The following is a 27,742-nucleotide window of genomic DNA, read 5'->3' as shown; positions in this document are numbered from 1 at the left end:
TCTTCATGTATTATGCTTCTATGAACCATCTGTTCAAGAGAAATCTTCTCAGCACAGTTGGGGTCTATGAGATCTTTACATGTGTCTTGTCTTTCCAGAAGCTTTGCATATAATGTTGGAGAAATCAGGTTTCTCTGGAAAGCATTCTGCAAAGTCAGGTTTTCTCCAGTAGATGGCAAAATCAAGTGCCCACTTGAAAGCTGATTCTCAAGAATTTTAATAGCCAAAGCTTCTGAAATTAGACTTTGTTCTAAAGCTGATACAACTGGAAGATTTGATAATGATGATTCTGAAATAAGCTTCTTTGCATTACTTAATTCCTGCAACTGCAACAGAGTCTGCTCATCAATTAAGGCATGAGCTTTAGCTTCTTCCAAATCATAGCACACTCCTAATTCTGGAGAAATTATTCCAGAAAGGATCAGCTGATTCTCAAGCAATCTAATTCCAGTATCATAGTCAATAAAACCTTTTAAAATAGACTGAAAGACTGAAAGGACTTCTCCAGTCGTTTGGTCAATGACACCAGCAATGACTTTATTCACCTAAAAAGAAATATAAAAGAAAAGCTATCACTATTTTCAGACTGTATATTTTAAATTTTCTTTCTATTTTGAATGCATGATAAGCATAAAAACATGTACTTACCAGGCCTGGAGGAATGCTGTGAAAGTTAGCAGCTCAAATGCGCAAGTGATCTATGTCAGTCATTCAACAGCACACGATGTGATAAAAGATTTAAAATCAACATGCATCTGTGAATTGAAAACCTATGCTTTGCATACATAAATAGGGTTAGTGAAAGACAATAGAAGAATGATTGCAGAGTGAGCAAATAGAACATATACCTGAAAGGCAAATTTTCATGCTCTAAATGTCTGTGAAAGGTTAGAATATTCGGAAACAGTATGTGATTCAAAACAACCATGCTATTCATGTTTACAGCATACAGCACTTCTGTATATACACTCAATAATATGGAATCAGGTACTCTAGCACCAAATACTGCATTTAGTTTGCATGGAAAGCATGAAGTCAGTTTGGCAACATTATTTGAACTAATTACACAGACACTGCCTCTATGTGTATACGAGAACACTCGTTTGCAACATAATTTTTGAGAATTCCATATTTAAGATTAAGATCCATTAACAAATGTATTTCTAGTGTCTCAGAGCTAATCACATTATGTGCTCCCATTTTCATATCCAGATAAATTTTAAGAAAAACTGGAAGTAGATCTCTTCAAGGACATTTCTGAGTGATACATGGGAGAGATTAACATGTTATTTTATGGTGTTGCTTCTGCAGCAGAAACACAGACTTATCTAGCAGTCAAAGAATGGCTTTTAAGAGAAGAGTTAAGAGATGAATGATTTGTTTATCTTTCTTCATGCAAGGCACACATTATTAAGACTCTTCACAAAAAAATCTGATGAGCAGAACGTTCATATGCACAGGTAAGGTCACACACAGTATTCCACAGCAAATACACAAAACCTTCAGTCAATTAATTCTCAAGTTCCTTTACACACTGTTAATTGCAGCATCTTCTTTTACGGATCATGTGTGGTTCCAAAACCATGCAGTAAATCTCAAAAGAGACTGAAATGTAAGTGTCAATCTTGTTACCTTTTCTTCCATCTTTTCATCACCCAGATACTGTGCTTCCTGCAGCTGCTTCAAAGCTTCATTGGATAACAAGCTGTAGCTCTCCTGGAGGGATTTGACTTGCTTTTCCATTTCATTTCTCTCTTCATCTGTCATTCTATTGGGGGGGGGGGGGGGGGAGGAAGAAGATCTCTTTGGTAATTTGTAACCTGCAGGGAGTGATCTGCTTGCCTTTACTTAAAAAAAGGGGGGAGGGGAATTGGTAAAGGTAGTCTGAAAAAAATATAGCCTAATTATGAAGATGTTCAAAAAAGCTACAATCTGCTTGAAATCATTCAGGAAAAGAAGTGACATTAATCTAGAATTTATGTTGAATTATCACTAAAGCATTTAACATTTGCACATGCCTTTGTCTACTGATTACCAGTCAAGACAGGTAACATACCTAGCAAAGAGTCACAAGATATCTCAGCAATTTACTATCTTAAACTGTCTGATCTCAGACACAGATGAAACAAACTTGTGACATATAGTTCAAGTACTAATTTACTAATAATTTATTAATTATTTTGACTTCAAATGAAAATTACTATCTAATGTTTTTAAGCTGACCAGAGGTATATAAACCTAGCTAAATTCTTGAAATAAACAACTGCATCAAGCTTCCCCAAATGGGAAGACAAAATTATAAAATTAAAGAAAAAACCTGACATATTTGTATGTGAAACATAATTGGAACTGAAAGATGAGGATATGATTTCTTTTTAAGCAAACAGTATGTACTGATTCAGTTAATTTACATTATTTCAAAACCAAAAAATGCCATACTTGTCACTGTGCTTAGCTAAAAATGACTGAGTAGTCTGCAGAGCTTCAGCTATTTGTTCTTTCTTGGTTGACATTTCATCCAGGGAAATCTGAAAAATAAACAACCTGTGTTCAAGACTTAACTATGCACATATATAAAACCAAACAAACAATATAGCATTTCTATCTGGGACTAAATTCAATAGCACAAGAACATGATTTTTTTTTTTTTCTTTAAATAACAGCTGTTCTTAGAGCAATAATATTTACTATGGAATCATCATTATATATATATCACATATATATGGATAAGCTGTCCTGCTATACCTTTTGGTTAAATAAGCTGTTTGTATTAGAGAACTACTGGGTGAGACAAAGAGAATTTATTTTAGTGTCATTTGTTTGAAAATTAACCAATCATTTAAAACCACTTCTTACAGTTGGTACACTATAAAGCAAATTTATAAAGATGTGTACAATGGTCATGTTCAAGCAGTTGCTCACCAATATGAGAGATAATAACTTTTTAAAAAAAACATACCAGAAGGCCACAAACCTTCATGAAATTCAATGATGGAGACAAATGCAATATCAGACACTTGGAAAAAATGAATTATTTATTAATATTCTCCCTGCTATCATTTCTGTGTCATCCCCACTAAAGCACTTGTTCTGGCAGAGGAACTTGCAAGAATTTAATCTTTTAACTTTTCTGCGAAACTGCCTGCAGTCTCTTCAGAGAAATACACTCATTTGGAAAAACAAAGGCAAAGTATCAAAGGGGAGTCTAGGACTGCAGTAGCAAGCCCAAGGTATGTTCAGTGTTGGTGCCAAGAGAACTCTAGCAAGGTGCTCGGGCCCTGTGTTCATGGGGGGATCTGGACACAACCAGTTCTGTCCCTGTGTGCGTTCACGTCAAAGGGCCTGAACACGGCCTTGCAGAGAGTCTCCCTTTGCGATCACCGCCAGCAAGCCGCAATGCCACCTCTTGTGCTGCTCGGACAGAAACCGAGAGCGCAAGCAAACACTGTACGCACTACGCAAGCGCAACACGGCGACGCGAGCAGGCAGAGGTAGAAGGTGGGGCCATGAGCTCCACTTTGCTCAGGGAACTGGCATCGCTGCGGCTGCTGTGCGTGCCCCGTCACTACTGGCGCCCGCTTCTCCACCCACTCCACAGCTACACCCCACAGCAACCCCAAACCACTGCGTGAAATGTATTTCAGCTAACATTAGCTATGAAATCACTAGCCTACGTGTTTCTACAAAACTTGTCAAGACACCTGTGCTAGTCAGTGGAGAGACAAAACCAGGCACCTCTGGAAGGTGATGCTACCTCGCCGGGCCGTTTCACAAGGGAAGGAAACACCCTTGGCAAACACCCATCTCCCACAGGCTGGAGGAAGCCGAGGCAGCTAATTCACAGGTTACTCGCCGAGGGCTCAGGCTGGATGGGGAAGATGCCAGCCACAGTTGCCATGGTAAGCTGAGATGCTCTATGGAGTTGAACGCTGGCCGTTTGCACTGTAGTCATTAACAAGGGCAGAAAAAGCCCAGTGTTGAATGTTTTTGCAAATCCTGATCCTAACTATTAGTGATTTACCAATCAATACGCTCAAATCAATACTAGCTTACTTCCTCCTATAGGTATAGGGACAAACTCAGTAACAGAACCAGCACTGGTCCCCTATGAACAAGCAGCACACTGGGACCAGTGGCCATCGGGACTGCAGGACTGCCGACCTGCCCGACAACAAGCTTCATTTATGCACATGCTGCTCCAGTGGCCCTAACCAGCACCAGCAAGTGTGACCAAAATTAAAACACAGGAACAGGCTGCCAGGAGGGCCAAAATTGTGTTTGTTGGTGACTACACATCCAGCCCTGTACTGGGGGATGTGGAAAAGATACTGCTCCATCTCTCTGCTGCTCCGTGTGCAGGTAGACCTTCACCCACTGAAACCGTTTTAGGTGTCCCTAAGCTATTTTGTGGGACAAGCCTAGCAGGGGAGCTGTTAGAAACGATGGGAAACGTCACAGATGGAAATTAATGGTCAGGGTTACAACTGTACACAACAACAATGTACCTGTTAAATACAAAGGCGTCAAGACAGGCCGCTCCAGCAGCCTGTGGACTAGTGTGAAAATAAAGAGGGCTTGGACACCTGCTGTATTGCCTAACACAGCAGTTTTGACTATCCCATAAGAGGACCCTTCAAAATAACTTTTTAAAAGCAAATAAAAAGAAACCTGGCCCTCAGGCCCCTCCTGCCAACTCTCTCCTTCCTAGTGCCAGGGTAGAACTTATCCACTGAACTGTTTCAGGACAAGGGGGCAGACCTACAACGTGCCATCCTGCCAGGATGCGCTAGCCTTTGTAGAGGGACGAGTTATGGTCTGCAGGGTCTAGTTTCTCTAAACTGACATTTTGCAGTGTCAGAATACGTCACACGCCAGGCCTGTAAAAAGCAGCCTGCACTTCTTTCTGAGCAACACGTTTGTATCCCTAAACATTGGTGTTCATTTACCCAACCCTCCACTCACAAACAAATGTGAAATTACATCTTTAGTAAAATTTGGATGGTGATTCAGAGAAAAAAATGATTTATGGAATATTTTCTCATTTTAATCAACACAGAAAGCTAAAAAGAGCAAGTGGTATTTTACCAAGAGACATCTGTGTACCTGCTGCTTAGGCAAATCTGTCTTTTCAGCCTCTTCTCCTTCTTCTTTGCTAAGTGCCTTGCTGAGGTTTGACACCCATTTCAGTAAATCCCCAGCTTTTTCAACATGTTCCTTCTTTTCTTCTTCCATTGACTTCTGATGAGCACCGCGAATTGTAAAAAACATGTAAATGGAAATTGTTGGAATATTTAACATTAATGTCCCTAGAAACACAATTCTACCACAATAGCAGTATTATCACATAAACTTGAAGTGACTTCTTTTTATTTATCACCACATGCATTACTATGACACTTTGATGTAGGAACAAAAATGCCACATAATTACAGACATTAATAAAATAATTCCTCAAATGATTTGTAATTATGATTACGGTGCTTATTCATACACATGTACATTCATTATAAAATGATTGGTATTAAGAAAAAGCATAGCTTCCCAGCCATTACTCAGCAGATAAAATCTAAACAACATTTGCATATAAAGTATCTTTGAATTGCTGCCTCTGCATTACCCTCAGGTGTGGATATGTACAGCCAGCATAGGATATCAGTATTTTGCAATCTATGCACACAGATTACTAAATTACAGTTAGGAAGAATACACTGCTTTTATGTCTACAGAAACAGAATAATAAAAGTAAAATACTGAGACATTTAATCTTTTTCTGCACAGGAAAATACATTTCTTTTTATAATAGTACAACCTGTTAGTAGTTTGAAATTTATCAATACTTAGAAAACACACTTAAGCCCTTCTATGTATCACAGGTAAAAATGAAGACATTTTATTTCAATTGAATTTTTTAAAATTTGATATGTAATTGTAATTCATTTGCCTATTAGAGCATGAAAACAATGCTAAAAAAAATTTGCCTGAAGTGAGAGAAAAAATTAGGACATGAGTAGCCTATTGAACTTAATGAAATACCAGTGTGAGAAAAATTACTTATGCATACGTGTATACTGGACTGCAGATTTAACTGCTGTATACCTTATTGCCACTTCTGTAAAATAAATGATATCCACAAACTGATTTGTAATATTAAATTAAGTATCAGGTCACCTGAAATACTGCACTGTGTTCATTTGCAAAGCGCACATTCCCTTTCATTTTTTAATATAAGAATCTCATTCTTTTCTCACCTAAATCTACCCATTTTGCACTAAAGTTAACTTCACCAACCTCAGTATAACTTCTGATCTACACTACCTACCTGCAGACAGTGTGAGACAAGGCTTTCAGGTAAAGACTGAACACATAGTCTGCATTTTGAAATTATGAATCTGCATAAATTTATCTATAAATTTCAACTTTGTAAGAAGCAATATCTAATTCCGGTTTTAGTGGTTTCTGCTAATTAGTGGTTTGTACTAATTAGTTTTACAGCGACTCATGATTACGTTAGAAAACACCGTTTATGATTTACCATAAAGGCCATCATAGATCTTTCCTTGACTTGAATGGGTTTTAAAGCAAGCCCCAAAATGAGTACTAATATCTTTGTCCCATTATGAATTATAGTAAAGACTGGAAATTCCTGTTTTCATGGGCTGAGCTGCTTCCAACAGTCGCAGCCCCGTGTGGCAATCAAAAACAGCTCTCTCTAAAGCTTCTTTGTAGGTTAACTTCTTCTTTGTCTTGGGGCATGTTAAAACTTTAACATACAATTTTTCATCTTGCATCTTTGTAGCTGTGACAGCATCAATAATACCATTCTTAATTGCATCTTCCATTGTTAATCTGGAATGAGACTTTGGATCTATCAACCCACCAGTCAAGTACTGATACTCCAGGCAGCGCATACCCATTTCTTTGTCTACGGCATTTACGTGCATAGCTTCAACAGCTGACATAACTGTGTTCCTTACAGGGTGAATGATCCCAGTAAAGACGAGTTCACACTGCTGGATTTGCTTGGCACAACCATCATCAATTAACTCCCTTTGCAAAGCTTCTGAAACACTGTACTTTTTCCCAGTAAATGGATCAATTATGCCTCCTGTACTAACCTGAGCTTCAAGACACCGGAGGGCAGTAACTCTATCTACCAAGTTTTTGCGCGAGGCTTTTAAAACTGGAATTCTTTCATTGGTTTCAGAAAGCCAGAACCCTGCAATAGGACTGTTTAAATCTTTTTTTGGCTGTGAACTGCTAACTAAAATATCACCAAACTCATTAATTGTGATTAAACCCTCCTTATATTTATTAACTAATGCTCTGCCAATTCTACCCTGATTTAAGGTCTCCTCAATATTAAACTGTACACCAGTTTTAAGATCCGTAAGCAAAAGAAAAGAATTCCCATCAGAGTCAAAACATGTAGACTCCTTCCAATCAAATTCCTGTTTGGAAAGCTCAAGATATGTAGCTTTATCAACACAATTTTTTTGATAAGCCTCATATGAAGTCATTTCAGCTCCTGTTTTGATGTCTACTACAGAAATTTTATGACTTTTCTCTGCTGATGGGCTGCTTATTTTCCTTTCACCAACTGGAAGCAGAACGCATTTGCTGCTTACACTGAACAAACACATTTTCAGCAAATCACAGTAGTACATAGCTTTCCTGTTATTTGGATTGTGAAAACATTTTGCATTACTAGAAGGTTCATGCAAAAATTTTAAAATTGTGTTATTAAGCAAGCCAAGCTGCACGGCGGTTTCTGGAGGTACACGAACACTTCTTACAGGATCAATGACCCCCCCACTTGCAATTTGAGCCTCAAGGATATTTTTACCTTTTTGCCTTTCTAAGAGTCGAGCTTCCATAGCCTGATACACAGACATCACTTTCCCAGAACAGCAATAGCCTAAAACAGCTTTCTCTGCCTCAAGCAGTCTGCTCTTGAATTCATTATCTGCAAGCCCTCTAACAACTGAATCATCAACAGGGAATTTCTGACCTGTTGTGGGATCAATGATGAAACCAGTAGCTGCTTGGGCCTCTAAAAATGCTAATGCCAATGCTTTTCCTATGATTCTTCTCCTTGCTGCTAAAGCAAAAGAGAGTATCTCTTTGCTGGATTCAAGGTACAGCCCAGCTATAGCTGTAGGTTTAGTTAAAAATTTTTCAAGACTTTTCTGAACCTCATCAATAGTTTTCTGCCCTGAACGGAGCTGCTCAACTGTGAGCCTGTCTAAAAGTTTAACTTCAGCCAACTGTCTGGCAGTTACATCATGTCGGAGACCTTGAAATTTAATATCATCATATTCCTCTGTAAAATATTCCAACTGAGTAGCATCATCAACAGTTTTTAAAATCTCTTCCCCTAAGAAAGAGCTCATCTTTGCACAGTCTTCTCTCCTAAACCCTTCGGATGTTTTGTATCCCTCAAACATTCTCTCTTCATTACCAAAAGTCTTGTCATTTTCTTGGTTTAATGTGGTGACTTCAACATGCATGTCATACTGCTTGTTCTTCACTATCTGTAAATAGGAATTTTTTGACATGGTGAGAAATACATCTGCAGAACTATGCTGTACATAATTCACTCCTAAATCCACCACCAGATAAATAAAAGGGAGAACTTGAATCTAAGTCAGAAAGGAGAACCACTACTAGCATTAGAGAACAGAGAAATACAGATAGCTAGAGTTTTAAAGTGCATTTGCCATTTCAGAAATTTATTCAATAACAGGAATATGACTAGACTAACCAACAATAACCGCTGTTTGTTACTGTATGAACTCAGTGTCATTAACCAAAGCTTATTTTGACCAAAAATGATACAATGGTGTATGCAAATTCCTATTTCCAACACAAACTTTCAAAATAATGTGTTTCTTAGATATTAACAAACCTGCTGCAAAGGTCTAATGAAAAGCTTTTTGTGTCATGTAAGAATGAAGGGGTTCCCTTCACCAAGGTAAGAACATAAGAAACATTAGAGAGAACACAGAATAGTGATAAAGCATGATTAAAAACAAACAAAAAACAGAACAGTAAAAACCAGCACTAGGAAGGCAAACCCTCACAAAATGTAGTGTGTACCTCCAAGGGATGCAGTTTTACTACTCCTAATTCATGTTTCATGTCTTCTCCATGTCTAATAGTTTGTCTGGAACTGTGTAGGTTCCTGTTTCTCAATTTGTCCCTTTCAGATGTTCCAGAGATTTGGCTTGCTTTATCAAAAGTTATCTGGAACTGCGTACTCATTTGAGAAACAAACTCTGTAAAAGACTGTGGGCTTGCGTCTTCTTCTAGTGATTGGTTTATTCTTGACATCTGGAACTGCACCTCTCTCGGTATTGTATCATCAGCACTCACGTACAATGTATTTTCTTCTATTTGATCAGATTTAAAACCGGATCTCTCCTGTTTCTGCCTTAACAAAGGTGAGCTAGGTTTTGCATGTGGAGGAAGCTGTTCAAATTCTCTGGCTGCAGTGCCACTCAGGTAATTGAAATCATTCCCTCTTCTCTCACAGCTCAATTTAAATCCAGAATCCTGGAGTTTATTATTTTGCTGAACTTCATTCTGAAGCAAAAGAAACCTGTGTTCACTCTCCTTGACCTGCAGGTCCATTTTCTGTTTCAAGCTCTCAACCATGCGCTTCTGCACTTCCAATTCTTCCTCAAGTTTCCTGCACTTCTGATGATAGTCCATTTCAGCCTGCTTCCCTTGCTGTAGTTGTTCGTGACATTTTTTAAGCCTTTCTTGCAGATCTTCCATTTGTATCTTGTAGAACATGATGTTTTCCTCAGCCATATGCTTTTCCTGCTGAAGAGCAACACATTCTAGTTTTATGCCAGAAATGTCCTTTTCTGTGATGCTATGGGTTTCCAGTAATTTTTCAACCTTTTTCCTAAATTCCTCTGCAGAGTGTTTAAACTTAATGGATTCTTCCTGAAACAGAATCATCTTCTTGTGTGCCATTTGTTCATCCAGAGTCTTCTGATGGAGTTCATCCTGTAATTTTTTTAATTTACTACTTAGCTCTTGTATATGAACTTGTTGTAGTTGTATCTTCTGCTCATTCACTCTCTTTTCCATAGTTAGAGCATTCATTTGGGCATGCAGATTTTTAACCTCCTGGTCAATGGTTAGGGTGGAAGCACTTTGTTTATCACATTTTTGTTTATATTCACTAGCTAAGTCTTTAGTTTTTGCTAGATCAACTTCTAGGCTTTTAATTTTACATATGAATTCTTGCTCAGTTATTGTTTGCTTGTGCAATTGTTCATTTGTTGTACGCAGTTGCTCTTTGAAACCATCTGCTAGGGCTTTTAATGCATCATTTTTCCTCTGAATACTTTGTTTTTCCAAAGTCATCTTCTCTGATTCAGTCTGAATTTGCTTCATCAGTAGTTTTGTCTCAGTATTCCATTTATTAAGGTCCTCTATCTTTCTTTTCAATGTTTCTGACACCTGATTACTTTTGGCTAATTCATTCTTCAGCATCTGAATTTCCTGCTGGTTTTCTTTCTCTACTTTTGTTTTTTGAAGCAACTGTTCTTGAATTTTCCTATATTGGTCTTGAAGATGGTTTGCTTCTCCTTTGCACGACTGTGTTCTGTGTTCAGCTGCCAGCTTCTCTTTTTGAAGAGAACTGATTTGTGAATTCAAATGTTTGATAGTGATTTCAGTTTTTGTCTGTGATCTAGTTAATTCCTCTACTTCTCTTCTTAGCTGTGTCTTTTCTTGCTGAACAGATTTCAGCTCCTCCTGATAGTTCATCTTAATTTTCTTAAGATCTATAGCTTCTTGCATCATCTCTTCAGCTTTATCTGTGGTTCTATGCAGCTGCTTGTCCAGTTCTTTCAACTGTTGCAAATATCCCTGCTCTACTTGGTCTTTTTCCTCCAACTTAATTTTTAGGCATTTAAGCTCACTATTGACTTTATCTAGTTTTTCTTTTAATAAACGAGACTTTTCTTCTGTTGATGATTTCTGAAGCTCAACTTCATTCAGTTCATATTTCAGGTCTTTAATAGTTTTATCAGCTTTTTTGTTAGCAAGAGTTAGCTCATCTATCTTCTGTTTAAGCTCTTCTACTTTTTTGGCTTCTTGTTTCTTCTGGAAACTTGTAATTTCAGAATCAGTCCTACACTGGCTGCTTTGCCCAGCCGTGAAAGTTGGCATGGAAGTTTCTCTAGTTACAGAGTACCTGCCTTCAACAACTGTCCTTGTGGCTTCAGTTTTCTCTTTTTCTTGCAGCTTTAGTTCTGATAGATTCCCTTTAAATTCAAGATCTTGTTCCATTTGCTTTATCAGTTTCATAAGTTTCTCCTCTCCTTCTGTTTTTTTCTTCAGCTCCTGCATTAAGGTTTTTTTTTGTTGCTCTAAATCATGAAGATTAGTATCTTTTCTTCTTAGATTCTCTTCCAGGTTTCTTCTGGTAAAGGTGCTTTCTTCTATTTGATTTCGAAAAGCACGGAGGTTTTCTTCTAGTATACTTCTTTGAGTCTCTGCCTGAAAAATGAGCTGCCTTACACACTCCAACTCCTGCTCTGCATCTGCTTTCTCTTTTGCAATGCTCTCTAGATCTATACGACACTGCTTTGCCTCTTGCTCAGCCTTGGTCTTCTGAAGACAGATCTCTTCCATGTCCTTTTGCTGCTTCTTCCACTCTCTTTCTGCAGCTTCCCTCACTTTAGGGAGCTCCTGTTCCACTTGGAATTTTTGTTTCTTCATATCCTCCAACATCTCCTCAAGTGTTTTTACCTTACCCATGAGTTTTCTGTTCTCATCAATTGTGCTGTTTTGCTGTGCCATTAGATCTGAATATGCCTCACGCACTGATGCTTCCTTATTCTTTAAAATCTGTAAAAGAATGAGATAAGTTGGAATGTACTTTTTGTAATACAGCATATGAAACATGTTAGGCTCTTTGAAAAGCAGAGTGGAAAATACTTACTTATATATATACGGTACGTCCAGAAAGCAGGACAAGCAGTTCCCACCACCATCACCTTGTCTTGACACAGTGAGCTTCAGGAAGTTACCATTAGCCAAATATGAAACCCTTCATAAAGACATCCACAAAGCGAAGAAGTCCTGAAGCCTCTCACTTCAGTCAGATGCCTCTTAGCGGTAAGCAGCGTCAAACAACAGCTTGCATATGCTTTTTCTCCAAACAAATAGGTAGAGCAAACAGTGAGCCAAACACTACGTGCAAGAATTCCCAAGAAGAGTGGCCTACCATTTCTGGATCAGTTCAGTAGGAATTGGAAGGAGGATTTTATGCTTGCAAGCACAAATAACACAAGAGAAGTTTGGAAATCCCCTCCAAGAAAAGAAACAGTATCTAGAGCTAGAGCGAAGATGCATCAGCTCCAAAAAAAGAGTTATCTAAACCCCAGTACATCTGTGCTCCATAGTGTGCTGCACAGTCCCAATGCCTCCACTGGCTCAGCTTGGGGACTGGTAAGAGCACAGCTGCTCTGCAGTGTAGACACAGTTAAAAGTATAAACATGGTAATTAGGAAAATCCTAGTGAAAACCAGTCGGCTAGGAGTCTCCGTATGTTGGCAGATCAAGGGAAATTCTTACAAGCAAGATGTGTATTCACCAGTAACAATACAGTTGAAACCATATATACCTTGTCTTCGTAAGCTCTATTATGGTGTTAGTTACCAAATGTGAGCTAACATGAGGTAAGAACACACCTATATTCCTATGATCATACAAACATGGCACGAAGGGTAATTATAGCAACATTTTCAAATAAACAAAATGTTGGTTTAGTTCAAATTTACCAGATTTACTTGATTTTTCATATGATATATAAAACTTATTTCCTAAAAGGCTAATGCAAAGGCAGCTTCTTCAGTTCCTCTCCATATTTCCCATGTCACAATTTTCAACAGACCCCAATGGATACAAAACATTTAAATTGATTTCTTATCAGATCTCCTTTCATGCTCCCATAGACACAAAATCTAATGTATTATGCTTGAAAAAGAAGAATTAAAATACAGATACAGTCACAAACTATATCTTGTTAGGTTTCATTATGTCTAATCAACATGGCTGAGCATCAGCTGGGTGGAGAAAAGGATGGTAATTAGATAGTAACACAAAATAAACAAAAATAAATTTATAAGAACTTAAAAAATGGAAGCATCTCAAAATGCAAAGTAATCAATATCATTAGCATATTCACTGTTTAAATTATGTTCAATCAACTTTAAATCACTTGACCTTGACATATTTTGAGATTCAAATGTTGATTTAGATTGGTTTAGAATCACTCTTAAACTAGCTGTATCATTTGCATTGCATAAAAACTCTGGTACCTTAATAATGGTTGTGCTCCTTTTCTCTTCGTTATCATTGTTTCTTTTTTTTTGCTTTTCTTTTTTTTCAAGTGAGGATTTTCCCCCTGTTTTTTCACAGAATATTTTCTGGAGTTCAGTGTTTTTTCCAGGTACCTTTGTGCTATGACCCTTATGTCTACTGTCCATTTCTGCAAGTAGCAATAATTCTTTATATTTCTCACCATGTTCTAACTTGTCTTCTCCACTCCGCTTATTCCTGCTTATATTTATGTTGTCCAAACCACCAATTTTGCCCTGTGATATTTTCTTCTCACTTACTTTCTCATCGTGACTCAAAAGCTTTTTTGCTAATCCATGTTCTGATAATGGAAAATAATCCTCTCCTCCAGAAATAATTTCTGAGTGTGCTATATTTGCATTTAAATCACCAGCATTTCCTAACAATTCTGTACCTAAACCTGGATCACTCTGCACTGGTGACACTTCAAAATCTAATGGATAAGATTCAGAAACTTTTGCTGCATACCAATTCTCTGAAATATTTCCTGAAGAAACAGCCAAAATTTCTCGCATTGTACTCTTGGCTTCATTTGGATTTAAATTTGTTTTTTCTAGGATTTCATTTTCTGCTGTGAAGTAACTTCTATCCAGAGATGTTCCGTGCAGTTTGTCTACATCCCTTTCAACACTACCAGAAACTCCTGGATTGCTCACAGATTGCAAATTTAACTTCATTTTTTCACTTCCGTTGTGCGCTGCCAGCTCTCTGAAAGAGGATGCAACTTTCTCTAAAGGTGTTGCAGCCCTCTCACCTGAGAGTGAGTCACCTTTTTCACCACACACTTGAAACGCTCTGTCTTCAAAGTTTAAAGTATTATGGCTATTACTTTCTGCAAAGCATTGTTCTTTACGCTGACATTCAAAATTAATTCCTGGTGAAAACTGTTGCTGCTTGTAAGGGCTGATATCCAGGGCATGCTTTCCAGTTTTTGGAGTAACTTCATCTTTCTTTGTTCTTAGCTCAAAATTAGTTTCTGATTGCATCTCACATTCTTCCTTTGCTGGAACATCACTCCCTGCCTTTCTTGAACAACTTTTTCCTGTGGTTTTGTGTATCATTTCCACTTCAGGCAACTTCTGTGATACTCCCTCTGTTTTCTGTCTCTCTCCATCACCAATTTGCTCACTTAACCATTCACCAGGATCGTTATTCACGCTCACACAGAACTCAGCTGAAAGAAAACAATCCTTTCTACCATTTTCTTCTTCTTTACTTTGACTACCAAAACCCATTACATTCTCTTGCTCTGTATGCAGCTTATTTTCTGTGGTGCCACTAATGCTACTTTCTTGACCACTGAAATTTAAAAATTGCTCTAATGTTTTATCAGTTTTGATTTTATCATATCTATCTATATCTAATTTTCTTCTGTTAATTTCCATTTTATTTTCTGTGTCTTTAGGTTTACTGGAAGAGTTATCTTCTTGCAAACATTCCACATCCATCATGTTTTCATTAGGTGTGTTTTCCTCTCCGAATTCAACAGCTTCATTACAACCCAAACGTTGAAAGACTTCAGCTGACTTCACAGATTGCTGGAGTTCACTCTCCTCTGCTAAGCTCTGAGCATGACAGTACATGGATTAAACTGAGATGTCATGGAAAGAATCTTGTTTTTTCTTTATTCTGTGCATTCTTAATGCCATTACTGAGAGTTAGGAAGAAAGACTGGCATGGAAGAAAATCTTGGAACAATCACAGACTTCAGAGGTCTAATCCCAGAAGAAAAAAAATTATCATTCCTCCTTTGAAAAGGATTATTCATTTTCTGATTTGCTACCCTGATTACAAAGAAAAAACCCATCCAATCACTTTGAGACTGGAAACCAAGTTAGGTTATCTTCAAAGAAGCTATCAAAGATTTAGAAGACTGCCAGAAGGTGGAGGAGGATGGAAGATGGGGGGTGTTTGATTTTCAAAAAAGCAGTCCTGGAGATTCAGAGCAGACTGCAACTCAAAAGAGTTGAAAAGATTCCATTTGCTCTTGAAGAACATGAAGCCTATTGGCATTCACAGGTTTCTTGATCCTCGTTTCAACTCTTGTTCTTTGTTTCACTTTTTATCCTTGATACCATTAGCATAATTAGTCATACTAAATCCTCAGTTATAATGGCTACTTATCAACAAACATTATATGTTTCCATCTGTATACTCCACCACTTCACGATGCACAAAGATACATGCTATTAATGTTAGTTTGTCCAGAGCTATTGAATAGCAAGAAAAGCCAATAAAGACAAAGCCAGCACCAGAATTATGTAACATTCATTTAAGAACTCTGATTTTTTTCCTGTAATAGTAACATTAAAATTTACACCCTTATGAGAGTGTTCCCAATTTTATGTAATTTATCTAGGACTACATTTAATATGGGCTCAATTAATTACAGGACTACATTTAATATGGGATTATTTTAGAGATATGCACTACATAGATTATACTAAAACACTGTAGTCCTTAAAGAATACAATCTCTTCCAGAGAGAAACATTTCTAAAGAAAGTGAAGAATTTTAAAGTTTCTTCTTCTCAATTATTTGGAAGGTTGGTTCTGCAGCAAGCATGTATTTTGAGTAATTTTCTGCTCAATTTCAGTAACCTACTCTTGTTAATAAGATTCAATGCTAAGCATAAATAAAATACTGTTTGGCTACCAAGGGAAGACCTACCTCTTCCTCTTCCAGTCTTTTCAAGGAGTCACCTGCAAACTTAATGTATTGGGTCATCAAGGTCACTAAGGCAGTGTAACGAGTCCGCAAATCCATGAACTGCAGAGAAACAAAGCGGGGAGCGGGGGGGAACACTCCCATTAACCTTCAACGAAGTCATAAACACTACTCTAGAACCTATCCTTATTTTGATTCCAAAATCCTAATTGTGGAATCCAAAGTCCTAATCTTGATTCCAAAGTTGAATGCCATCAGCAGGGTGCACTTGCACAAATAAATCCTAAGGATCTCTGAGGAGATCCATAAGGAGAAGAAACAGAAGACAGTGTTTTGACTTCACAGTTACTTGATTCCTCCCCTCTGTAAGAACAGGTTATAAGAGGGACAAGCAGTGCTGGTCACTATTCCTCTCTCTAACAGTTAGCAGGGAGACAGATTTCTCTTTCCCACCCACATGAGGCTAATTTGCTTTGAAATCTGTCAAAGTGTCCAGATCTTGTAAGTTTTACTATAGCAAAGACAAAAGCTCCCCCTGTTTACTCTGATGAAGATCCAGCCCAGAGGTAGTTCTAAACAGTTTGACTGAGGTACATTTCTCATATAGTTTTTTATAATTTAGGGGACTTTTGTTCATCAACAGCAATATACAGTCTCATTATCTAAATGCTGCATAATGACCAATAGGATATTTATCACATCATAAATCTATAGAGAAAAAAAAAAAAATCTTGCTTGGGCTACCCTATTTCATCATTAATAAATCCTAAATCCCGTTCTGGTGTTTACTCCGTTTTAAGCAGAGACCCAAAAAAACGCATTTTCCTGTCATAAGAAATCCATTTACCTCTTGAATAATGAAGTCTGATGAGCTCTGCATTCTTCGGCGTTTCACTGGAGATTTTTGTTGGGAGTCAACCATAGCTCTGTAGGTCATAGTCTGCAACTCATAGTCCTGTAAAAAGAGAAAATACACAAAGTGATCGGCATTCCACATAATACTGACACTAAAAAAAAGGATTCCAAGTATAACGTTATTTATTACCTTCACAGCAGCTGAGTATTGTTCTGAATACTTCTGGCATTCATCTATTTTGCTTTGTTTCATTTCAATCTCAGAAACCAGCATCTGTAAAATACAAATCTACATCTTCATCTTAAAAAGTGATTTTTATTACTGTTATTATTATTAGCATTTCTACTTTATCTAACAACATGAAATTTATATAATACACTCATTTCCATGTGTGTACAAGTAATTACATGCTCAAGCCCATGTCCTGGCTTTGTCAGGCTTACAGAAGTAGTGAAAAAACCCTGCCAGGTTTAATAGCTGGTGATTGAACTTAAGAATAAATTAGGAATATACCACTTCACGCACTTAATTTGTTATTCTGTCTCTCATTTAAGCTGCATTTCCTTCTTGCAGGAGAGAGCTGCTGAGTTTAGCTCTGCCTCCATGAAAATACTTCTATATCCATAACTAGCAAGAGCAGTACTGAATAAAAAATGATGTGATAAGCAGAGTCCAGAATTGTAGGCACTCTCTAAGGTTTTGCTCTTCTTGCAGATCTGAAGACCAAAACAACCTGGTCTATTAAATGGCTATAATCAGTGAGTGATACATTAATGATGTTAGCTGCACTGTAAACATAAAAACATTAAAGCTGGTGATTATTTGGAATTTTACAATAAGGGCTGAGGGACATAAGCACCTCCTATCAAGAAATAAGACTGCCATGACTGGGTTCAAAAGACATTTTAATTCTTTTTCAGTCATTAAAGCAGTGCTTTTCTACAATGAGATCCCTTTCATACCTTATGCTGGTTCAGCTGTTTAGCCAATGCTTTGCTGTTTTCAGGATGGATTTCTTGAATCTTTCGCTGAGTATCTTCCACTTGTTGAATCCACGTGTCCAAAGAGTTGTAAGTATCTTTGTAATACTTCAGTGATTTATTAATACCTTCTAAGTCACGCAACCTGATTTTATTTTAGAAGATATGCCAAAGGAGAGAAGATGAATATAAAAGATAAAAAGTACAACACTAAGCCAAATACAGCTTTAAAGGTTTCAGATGCCTTAGCTCTGCTATAGCTCACACTATAAACATACTAAAATAACACTAACTAAACAGTAAATTAATTTCTCAAACATCAAGATTCCCAGCTTGAAGGAACCTTTTCATTTGCCATAAATGACACCCAGGAGAGATCCTACTACGGAAGAAATTCTGCATGTATCCCTCATTAGTGAGTTAAACTGCTTGAAACTCCACGAGCACAGGAATCCCCAAGCAAGAGGGAGGGCTCTGCAACAGCAATTAATTCTGTTATAAGAAGTGAGAGTATTTCAAACGTGACCTATGTGAATCAAGAAGGGAAGGAGCTGTACTGGAGGTTAAGTAGCAGTTCACCATACTCTGTGCCTCCCACAAAACAAAAGGAGTTAACTAAAACCAAAGCTTTTAAACAGAACGTGTGAAAGCAACCGATCGGGTTGGGTAAGTCCATTTTTAAATTATGGTTTTTCACACCTGAAAAAGAGTGCTGTGTATTTCTTGAAAATGGTTTCCATACTGACAATTTTTCTTCCATGGTCCTTGTACTTCAAAGATCATATAAATACAACTAATCCAAAACACCACATGATTATGGATAAACATACTTGTTTAACAACTTTTTATAGTCTGATTTGGAATGAATAGTTTGAATTGCACTAGTGTTGTTCTCAGATGCCAAAAGGAGACCAAAAAAAGAGCAAGCAAAGGAAACAGTATTGCTCAGGTTTCATACTTAACGATGTTTTAAAGCTAATAACCATGAAAAAGAGAAAGGATCACAATAACTGTAGCCAATATTTGTACATACTTTTCATATAAAATGATCATCGGTGTCAAGCTGTTAGGAAGAAGCAGAGTGAACATTTGCAGAAAGCAGTTTGTTTACAGCTACGTGCTGCAACTACCACAATCTGTCCTATTTACACGAGAAGCCACTACGTATTAACAGTCATTTTTCAGAATATTCTTCCAGGATAAGGCCCTGTGAGGAGAGCATGTGGTACATGTTTGCCCTCTGAAGAAATAAAGACACTTCAATACCTCATAAAACTACTGTTTTATCATTTAAATTCTGTCACGCTACCAGATGATGAAAAATCTGAGGTGGATTTAAAGCTAGCTGTTCTGCAGTCAGCTTTGAATGAGTCAGCTTTTGCCCATCTCCCTTTTAACTTCAAGCAATGTTAAATAGAGACAAATGAATTAGTTAATTACAAGTGAATAACTTCAGTATTACACCTGTACAGATATTCACCCCTTAAAAAAGGAGGACAAAAATCTGAGAGGTTGTTGTGTGAAGTTTTACATGAAAAGCACTATCTTTGATGCTCTTGTTCAGGTTATCTATAATGACTCACTAAAGTAGATTTTAAAAGAAATAAACTCAGGCTGTATAGTACAGACTTCCTTAACCTGCCGAGACTTCTTCCTTTTCTATATGGAAAGGAAACAGAACTATAGAGACTGAAGGAAAAAATATTTCCCAGAATATCATGTATGGACATCTCCTTCAGAATTAGGGGTAGGTGTGTTCTGCTGTATCTGTACATCAGTGTAGGCATGTGCATTTGAGTAACATTCTCCAATATCATCATGACAGTAATACTGAAGGGCTGAATTTAGAGCAGCATCTCAGTTGGATATTAAGGCTGCATGAAAACCATTGCACACCAAAAGAAAATACTGGCGCTTCACCAAAAGTTATTGCGACAAAATTATCACAGAAGTCAATGGAAGCTAAGGGCTTCCAGACTTAGCACTCGAGTCATTAAAAGCAAGTTAACGTGAATCCAATCATAACTGATGAATCAGCTCATCAGTTTAGCCTGTCAGAACTAATTATGTGGAGAAACAGATGTTATTTCCATAGGACAGCAAGCCATTTCTGCAGGCTTTTTCTGGAAAGAAAAAAGACAATTTATCTCTACTATGTTTCAGTAAGTTGTAAGTAAATAAAGTTTCTGTATCTTGTTAATCTTTTCATGCTCAGTCACAGACATTTCCTGTGGAAAAGTAAGAAAACGATGTCAACAGCACAGAAAAGGTAAGAATCCTTGATCTTACTACTTTTCACAAATAGTTTGGAAAAACATTCTGACCTATTTTAACATTCATTTCTGATTATTTTTCCTCAGAAACAACAAAACCAGCATAAAACATGAACAGATTGTAATAAAAAGTTATACAAACCTGTTTTCAATTTGAGAATGAATGTTTTGCCACCTCTCGGCTAACTGATCAACTTTTTCTTTATGCCAGTCAAAGTCAAGATCACGCTCCTTGTGCATTTTAAACATCTGATCACTGATCATCTTTGCCTTCTGCAGTTCATCCTCTAAGGCATGGAACACTTGTCTTTTCTCATCTACTTCAGATCTCCATTGCTAGTATGTGATAAATGATAAATTGTAAATAAATCCTAAATGATGACACTATTTTATAAATTAGTATTTTACATGAGTAAAATGTATAGATGAATAAATGAAAAATGTTTAAATGAATATTTGATTTCTGGTTGCTCAAACACTGGAATGGCACCAGAATGGGTCTGCAGCAACTAATTAGCTATAAACTGCAGAATAATTCTAAGTAACAGCATCCCCCCAGTATATACATCAAAACAGAGACAGCAAATGTTAACATATTAATGTTAAACTACACCTTTCAAAATATCCTTAGGTAGATGCTAATCATTCTATCTAACAAAAAAGCATTACTAATCATTTGCAATATTAAGGTGAGGTATATACAGTACACAAAAAATGCTGAACTTCAATCTTACCCTTTCTCAAAGATATCTGCCAAACCTCCTGGGAAACCCTGATTAGTGTACCATAGCAGCAGCAGGAATGTTATTGTGGCCACATTTATATAACAATATATTTATGTTACCTCTAAGCATATGTTACGTTTTGGAGAGACAAAAAAAGTAAGTCTTACTGCAGCACTACAAGTGCCACTCTTGGAAGTTCAGATGCTGCAAGGCATTTCCTAATAGCAGGAATGCACATGCAAACTATCCTATTCCTAATGCACCAAAGCTGTCGTTTTTTTCCTGAGATGTCAATCCTAATACAGACTTTCCTCCAAATACACAGCCAACTTTTGATACACTACCGCATAACCAAAACAGGTGTTATAAGACAGATAATTTTCTTGTTATTTTTTGATTTGCCCATGAACAGGCACCAGCCAGCTCTTACCTTTAATGTACCCATCAGATTTTCAATATTGTTTTTGTCAGCCGTTACTGCCTCTTCTTCACACAACTTAGTTTCATACAGTTTTACTAATGATTCTGCTCCTTGGGTGTTCTTCAGCACTAAATTTACAGTTTTTAATCTGAAAAACAGTAACCATGTTAATTGAACCATCAACAACAACACTCAACACACTTGTGTTTTTCAGCTTGTTCATGTCATGGGGCACCCTCTTATACAATGTTAAAATTATGTTAACTCTCTTTTCCTTGATCAGTATTATTCATACCAATATCTTTAATTTATTTGGAAGATAAAACTGTAAACTAAAACATGTGTGATGGGAGATGGCCTGTTACATACTTATCTATGTAAATGGAAGACATGGAATAAACTTGGTTCATGTTCTGAATAACAACATTGAGTTCAGAGCGCAGAGTAGGGACTGAAGGTGAACCAGCAGCTTTACTGAAAAACTCTTCGCATTTATCTGTAATGACTCCCAGATCATCCTTCAGTCGATCCAGTTCTTTCTTCAGTTTCTGTAAAATGAAAGGTGATTGACAGTACTTTTATCCTATGTCAACCTCATGTATACTCTACATATCATTATCAGTACAAGTCTGCTGTCTTTTGCTTGTTTCACATGGACACCATTAAAAATTTTTAAAAAGGAATGTATGCATAAGAGGGAAACTAACACAGCCACCATTTATTGGCATCTTTTTTCTCACAAACACAAGCTGAATCTTTGACTCTTGTCTTTTCAAGGTGCACTGCAAACTTTCCTGGCTACACTCAAAATGTCTGCATATATTAGTTTTAAAATAAAACTCTTTTCCCTAGGTAAAACAGCCTTTCTCAAAGGCTCACCTCTTGCTCTGAAATCCTAAACACACTTTCATGTAGATCATCCCTTTCCATTGGGGTTCGGATCTGCCGTATTAACCGCTCCTCACAACTCTCCAGCTGAAGTCTAATATTTCTGACTTCAGAGATGTACAGATTGTAAATAGATTCTTCCTGCTCCTCTGTTGAAAGAAACAAGGCGCATGTTAGCAAACCAAGCCAGTAGGTCATCTCCACCATGTCTTCTTATGAAACATTTTATAAAGTCACCATTCTACAGGTCTTTTTATGACCGGCTGAAATCCCATCAGTTTCCATTGGAATTTTGGCTATAAGGCAAATTTTTGGAACCTGTAAATTTTAGCTACTATTAGATCACCTCCTCACATGTGAAAAATTAGCATATATTTTTGACCATTCAGCCCAGGCACAGGCATCACCCCTTATGCAGACACTGCTAAATTCAGTGACTGATTCTTTGTGTCAGATGGTATCAGGCACAATACTACAGCAAAACTCCAGAGCTTTTTATTTTTTTTAATATATAAATCCTCTCTTTCAGATGCACAGGGCAACACATCTTTCCTTAAGTATAGTGAATTATGCTAATGTAGCAATCAGCTTTGCGCTGCTGTATTTAAGTCATTAGCTACTGATAGTAAATCAGAGCAGATATTTTAAGCTTTCTGTTCATATTGTATTTAAAAACAGAGTTAAGAGAGCAGTAACTACAGGCATTTGGTGGAGCTAGGAAAATATCTAAGCACTTTTCTTGCTTTAACAGTGTGAAAAAAGTTTTAATCCTGTTACAAGCTCAACAAAGTAATCAAGTTGCATTTCCAACATTCAAAAACAAGGAAGTCATGAATAAACAGTGAGCTGTAGTGCACAGAATAGATTATTGGGTGTAAAATTTTTTGTAGCACTCTGTATATTAAGTAACACATCAATATCTCTACATAGCTTAATATATACAAAGTTAAAAAAACTTAGAGCTTCTGTACAATGTAATGGTGCACGTCGTTAAAACGATGACTCTCTGTTCAGAGGAACTGGGGCATTAACAACATCAATATGGTAAAACGGGTAATTCACTAGAGCTTGTATTCAAAGAGACTTCTATCAAGAACTACAATCTCTCTCGTGACAGCATCTTTCTATTCCTCTCAGCAAAGTCTTACCTCTTTCTGCAGACTTCAGAAGCTCTTGATAGTATTGCTTGCAAACGTTAACTTCTCTTTCCAGCTGTGCTGTATCAGAGCTTGTAAAGATTTTTGACTCCTGGCTATCTTCCACAAAATCATCAAAGCGGGACTGCAAATTGCTTAGAACCTGCTGATGTTCACCTGGCAACATCGTTTTTATCTGCAACAGATTATAAACCCAAGGCACAGTCAGCAATGATGCATCACTCACACAGTTCCCTGTAACACTTTTTATCAAAAAGCAATATTGACCAATTTCTAAGATGATAAAGTCAAAGAATCAAAGTTCTGAAAGCTTGCTGCTCCTGGGCTGGAGTCCACTTGACAGGTATCAGCATAACAGCTGATAATCAACTGTCACTGTAAAATCCTTTTCCATCTTTAATGCCAATAATGGGCTATGTTAAGACAATCCTACATCAGACACCATTTCTCCATCTAATGCCAGGTACCAACAAACAGGAAGCCAGCAAGAGTCATGGAAGTAGGGACACTTCAAGAATTATCTCAGATTCCTCCTTTTCAACAGCAACAGCAGGAAATTAGGAGTGAAAATGTTGTTTGAGGTATTACAAATATTGTTGCAACAGTTTGTAGACAGTTATACACCAATGCTGTATAATAAACTATTATTTTAAATAGCGTTATGCTATACATCTAACATTATGTAATTCAGTGATCTCACACACAATTTTAGCCAGACAGAATACAATTTTGATCATATCACTATTTAATTTCTGACAAATTGATCCTAATTAGCTATTTAACATTTCAAGTTACAGACATGTATAACGATGAAAAAATGCATTACAGAGAATTGAGTGTTCAGCTGCCTTCAGCTTGAAAGACTAAAGGTTGCTTCACAGTTGTTCCACTGTTAGTTTCTTACTAACTGTTGCAGCCATAAGGAAATAATGTGGGTTTTCATGAAGATTAACCTTAGCCTAATGAAGCAAATCTCCCCAGATATCTTAAACATAAATGCAGAAAGGTAGCCTCTTCCAGAACAAAATTCAGATTTAGTCACTGTTCAATTGCTTTTGAGAGATCCTGTCCCTCTGCTGACAACAGGACACTAAAGAGATTAGCGCAATAAGGCTACAGGTAGTTTTCATAATACAACCTCTCTGCTCCTTCCCCAAATGTGTCTGATCAGATCAAGGCAGAACGTGGCACAGTGGTAACCAGCACGGTCACTGCCAGCTATTCCCGCAAGGAAGATGAGGACTGCTGCAAATTGTTGATTATACAATATTTCTGGGAAGTGTAGCCTATGACTTTGCAGCAAACGGCTAAGAGGCCCTTGCTAGACATAGCACATACCGAGGCAACATTGCCAGCTTGAACAGCTTCAATTTCATTTGTCAGGTAATGCCAGGACACCACACTCTTCATGTTTACATGTGACTCGTGCCAAAGGGCCAGAACATTCTGAAATTGCTGTTCAATCCTGAAACATAAAATGACTCCAACTTTAGATCAAAGTAACACATGAAAAGGGAAAAAAAGCTAGATGTTATTTTAACCCAAGCTTCATATAAGTGAATTTTAAAAGAAAATGGGGTTTTGTTTTGTCCCTACCTGTTGGCTGTATCTATTGCTTCTTTGTTTGGTGGAGGAACTGTAAAGCATACAGATGGAACCATGGCCTCATTACCACTCGGGCTAATGACTTTCCATTTAGCACGATGGGAGTTGTTTGCTAATACACACTCATCATCTTTGTAAATAGTTATCTAGTATTAACAGAAAAGCAGAATAATTTAATGAGCTAAGCTTTACAAAATGCTTCTGCAAATGGTGACAACAAATAAGCAACAGAACAACAAAAACAATGTTCAACACAAGGATTTGCTCTTGTTTACTAGGGTGGAAGAAATTTAGAGTCTAGTATTCTCCAAGAACATGGTAATTAATGAAACTTTAGCTGAATTCTCACGTCTGTAATTGATTTGAGGAAATTCAAGTTTCTAACCTCAATTTGTCTATAGTCACAGATGGCTTTAATTGGGATGGATGTTTTGAGTATACAGTCAGGGTTCCTTGGCTTCAGCTGAATTATTGCCTTTGCTCTCCCCACAAGGCCTGCTACTGTGCTCTTATACTGCAAGAGTTGCTCTTTTTCTTCCTAAAACAGTTAAGAAAAGAACACATCGTAAGAGATGGCCAGAATACAGTGCTGCTTCTTTGATCCAGTTAAGCTTTTCTTTTCCTGACTTATTTTACTGTGTTCTTTAAAAGTAACACATTTTACAAGAACAAAATATCTTTCTGAAGTCACTGGTTTCTCACAACATCTGGTATTGTAAAGATAAATAAATAAATAAAAGTGTATTTTAAGGGTATAAAAACAGTCATTATACATGGATAGATGCAATCATTTAATTTTAAGTTCTAAAAAATAAATCTTCTTCCTGTATTCCTTCACTTCACAGGAACAATTTTAACACATGTATTTTATATCCAACTATAATGTAAGCATTTCTTGTTTAATTATAGCTCATGTTAATACAATCCTTGAATTCTTACCATAGACTCCTGGACAAGGTCTTCCAGCCTATGAAGGCTGCTTGATCTATCACAACTGTATTTTCGGTATATGGTATCTTTCAAATTCTTTAAATATTCCATGGCTTCTTTGGCATCACTGAAAAACTAGGATGAGATAAATATCTGGGTTATTTTCAAACAACCTAAAAAGTATACAAACAGCTACACTATGAAGTTTTCTTTAAGTGCTATCTTTTAAAAAGTAATCTTTTCTAGTAGCTTGAACTGACCACTGTACCATACAACACTATTCATGATCTCATGTCTAAATGTACTGTTCAAGAAGGCATATGTTGTAACACCAGTTATTTTTGGTACTATCTACATTGCAAAATTAATTCAGCAGTTATTGAACTTCAGCTAATTACTGTTCCTGCAAGGGAAAAATTTTCTGAAGTGATTCTTGCTTCCCTCGGAGTTACAATTACTTTCATATATAAAGAACAGACAAAGCCTACAACCTGTACCAAACCAGCTGCAAACTTCGGCAAGCACACTGGAGCAAAGATTTCGTGCAGGAGGGGAAGTGAGCTGCCACACTTGGCAGTTCTGCAGGGACATCTGCACCTCCAAACTAGGGTCCTGGTTAAGCACCACTGGGAAGGGAAATGTCCTGTGATAATCCTCATTCCACTCTGTCCCTGAAACCTAATTTCTCAAATCCGGAATTCCCATTTCTTCCCCCTACCACCAGGCCGAAATTGCTCAACCTTGCCTTCTCCCGGGTCCATTTCCTAACTTTGGGCTCTCATTCTTCCCAGTCCGAAGGCATCTCATCCCAACATCAACCCCCTTCCTCTTCAACCACCTAACCTAGAAGACGCTAAGGACTAATCTTTATAACTTAAATATAAAAAAAGGGTAGATTTTTTTCTTAGCCCAAAAACACTTAAATCTTCAATCCTCATGCATATAACTGAGTACTGCATCATTTGCTGAGTACGTAAATGGGTGATAATCAGAAAGGTGTTTCATTGGATGTGTCTGCTGTCAGGGTGTTCGCTTGTCCGTTTATTACTAACACTGTACATTCCATTTCTATTTGGACAGACCTGGAAAAACCACCTAGAATATGTTCTCCCTTTGCCACCATTAACCACCCTCTACTCTATATCATCTGCAAAACCTGTATTGACAACAGTTGTGTGTGATAGGCCAGATTTCCATCTGCTATGAACCAATACAACTGTGAGGACAATGCAAGTGTGGTAACCGTGGGAGCATAGCTCGTCATCTAATGATAGCACATGACAAACATCAATTCTACAACTACTGTGAGAGAGCAACTAGCAGTTTCAGTGGAACTTTTTTACTATGGTTCTAACTTAAAACATTTCACATTCTTACCTCAAAATATGCAGCATTTTCTCTCAAATGTTGCTCAACACAGTGACAGAGCTGAAGAATCCAGCTCCATTGTGTCTGCATTGCAGCTCTGTAGGCCTTTAAAGGAGACAAAAGGATTTTACAAAAGGAAATGAAAATTAAAACATGCATACATTTCCAGAATTAAGGAAACATAAAAGTAATGTAGCAAACACAAGCATCTAAACTGACCTCTTCACCCAGGAAAAGCAAGCTGCAGCAAGGAAAATTGCAATTACATGTGAGAAAAATCCTGTCACTACAGTGTAGTCAAACGTCAGAAAACTCGCCCAGAGAAGCTGTGAAATCACCACATCCTCAGGCATGTTCAGAATTCAGCCAAACAAAGCCCTGACACTGCTTTAAGCAGGGGCTGGACTACATCTGCTGAGGTTCCCCCAGTCTAAGCTAGTCTGTGATTCTGTGGCTCTGTTTACTCATTCAAAACAGCTGGATTCTTCC

At 37.3% G+C, this 27,742-nt stretch overlaps 1 protein-coding gene across 6 annotated transcripts in view; it reads right to left on the bottom strand.

The window, feature by feature from the left end:
• DST (dystonin) overlaps positions 1–27,742 on the bottom strand; it is a 313,286-nt gene that overhangs the window by 115,574 nt on the left and 169,970 nt on the right. For 5 of the 6 annotated variants that reach the window (XM_075707064.1, XM_075707065.1, XM_075707066.1 and 2 more), the window contains 17 exons: positions 27,263–27,358; positions 25,895–26,020; positions 25,341–25,493; positions 24,947–25,101; positions 24,689–24,815; positions 23,342–23,525; positions 22,185–22,342; positions 21,675–21,853; positions 21,315–21,453; positions 20,302–20,495; positions 17,869–18,031; positions 17,096–17,179; positions 16,898–17,005; positions 16,054–16,152; positions 5,104–5,238; positions 2,440–2,528; positions 1,633–1,768 (listed from right to left, as the gene is read on the bottom strand). In XM_075707064.1, the coding sequence (XP_075563179.1) occupies positions 1,633–1,768; positions 2,440–2,528; positions 5,104–5,238; positions 16,054–16,152; positions 16,898–17,005; positions 17,096–17,179; positions 17,869–18,031; positions 20,302–20,495; positions 21,315–21,453; positions 21,675–21,853; positions 22,185–22,342; positions 23,342–23,525; positions 24,689–24,815; positions 24,947–25,101; positions 25,341–25,493; positions 25,895–26,020; positions 27,263–27,358 (2,325 nt within the window). Of the gene's footprint in view, positions 1–1,632; positions 1,769–2,439; positions 2,529–5,103; positions 5,239–6,614; positions 8,532–9,096; positions 11,869–16,053; positions 16,153–16,897; positions 17,006–17,095; positions 17,180–17,868; positions 18,032–20,301; positions 20,496–21,314; positions 21,454–21,674; positions 21,854–22,184; positions 22,343–23,341; positions 23,526–24,688; positions 24,816–24,946; positions 25,102–25,340; positions 25,494–25,894; positions 26,021–27,262; positions 27,359–27,742 lie in introns of those variants that run through there. The other variant, XM_009488891.2, reaches the window with a different exon arrangement.

Source organism: Pelecanus crispus, chromosome 3 (assembly GCF_030463565.1).
Source record: "Pelecanus crispus isolate bPelCri1 chromosome 3, bPelCri1.pri, whole genome shotgun sequence".
Taxonomy (NCBI): Eukaryota; Metazoa; Chordata; class Aves; order Pelecaniformes; family Pelecanidae; genus Pelecanus; species Pelecanus crispus.
The sequence above is the reverse complement of the archived record's forward strand: the minus strand, read 5'-3'. Positions and strand labels throughout refer to the sequence as shown.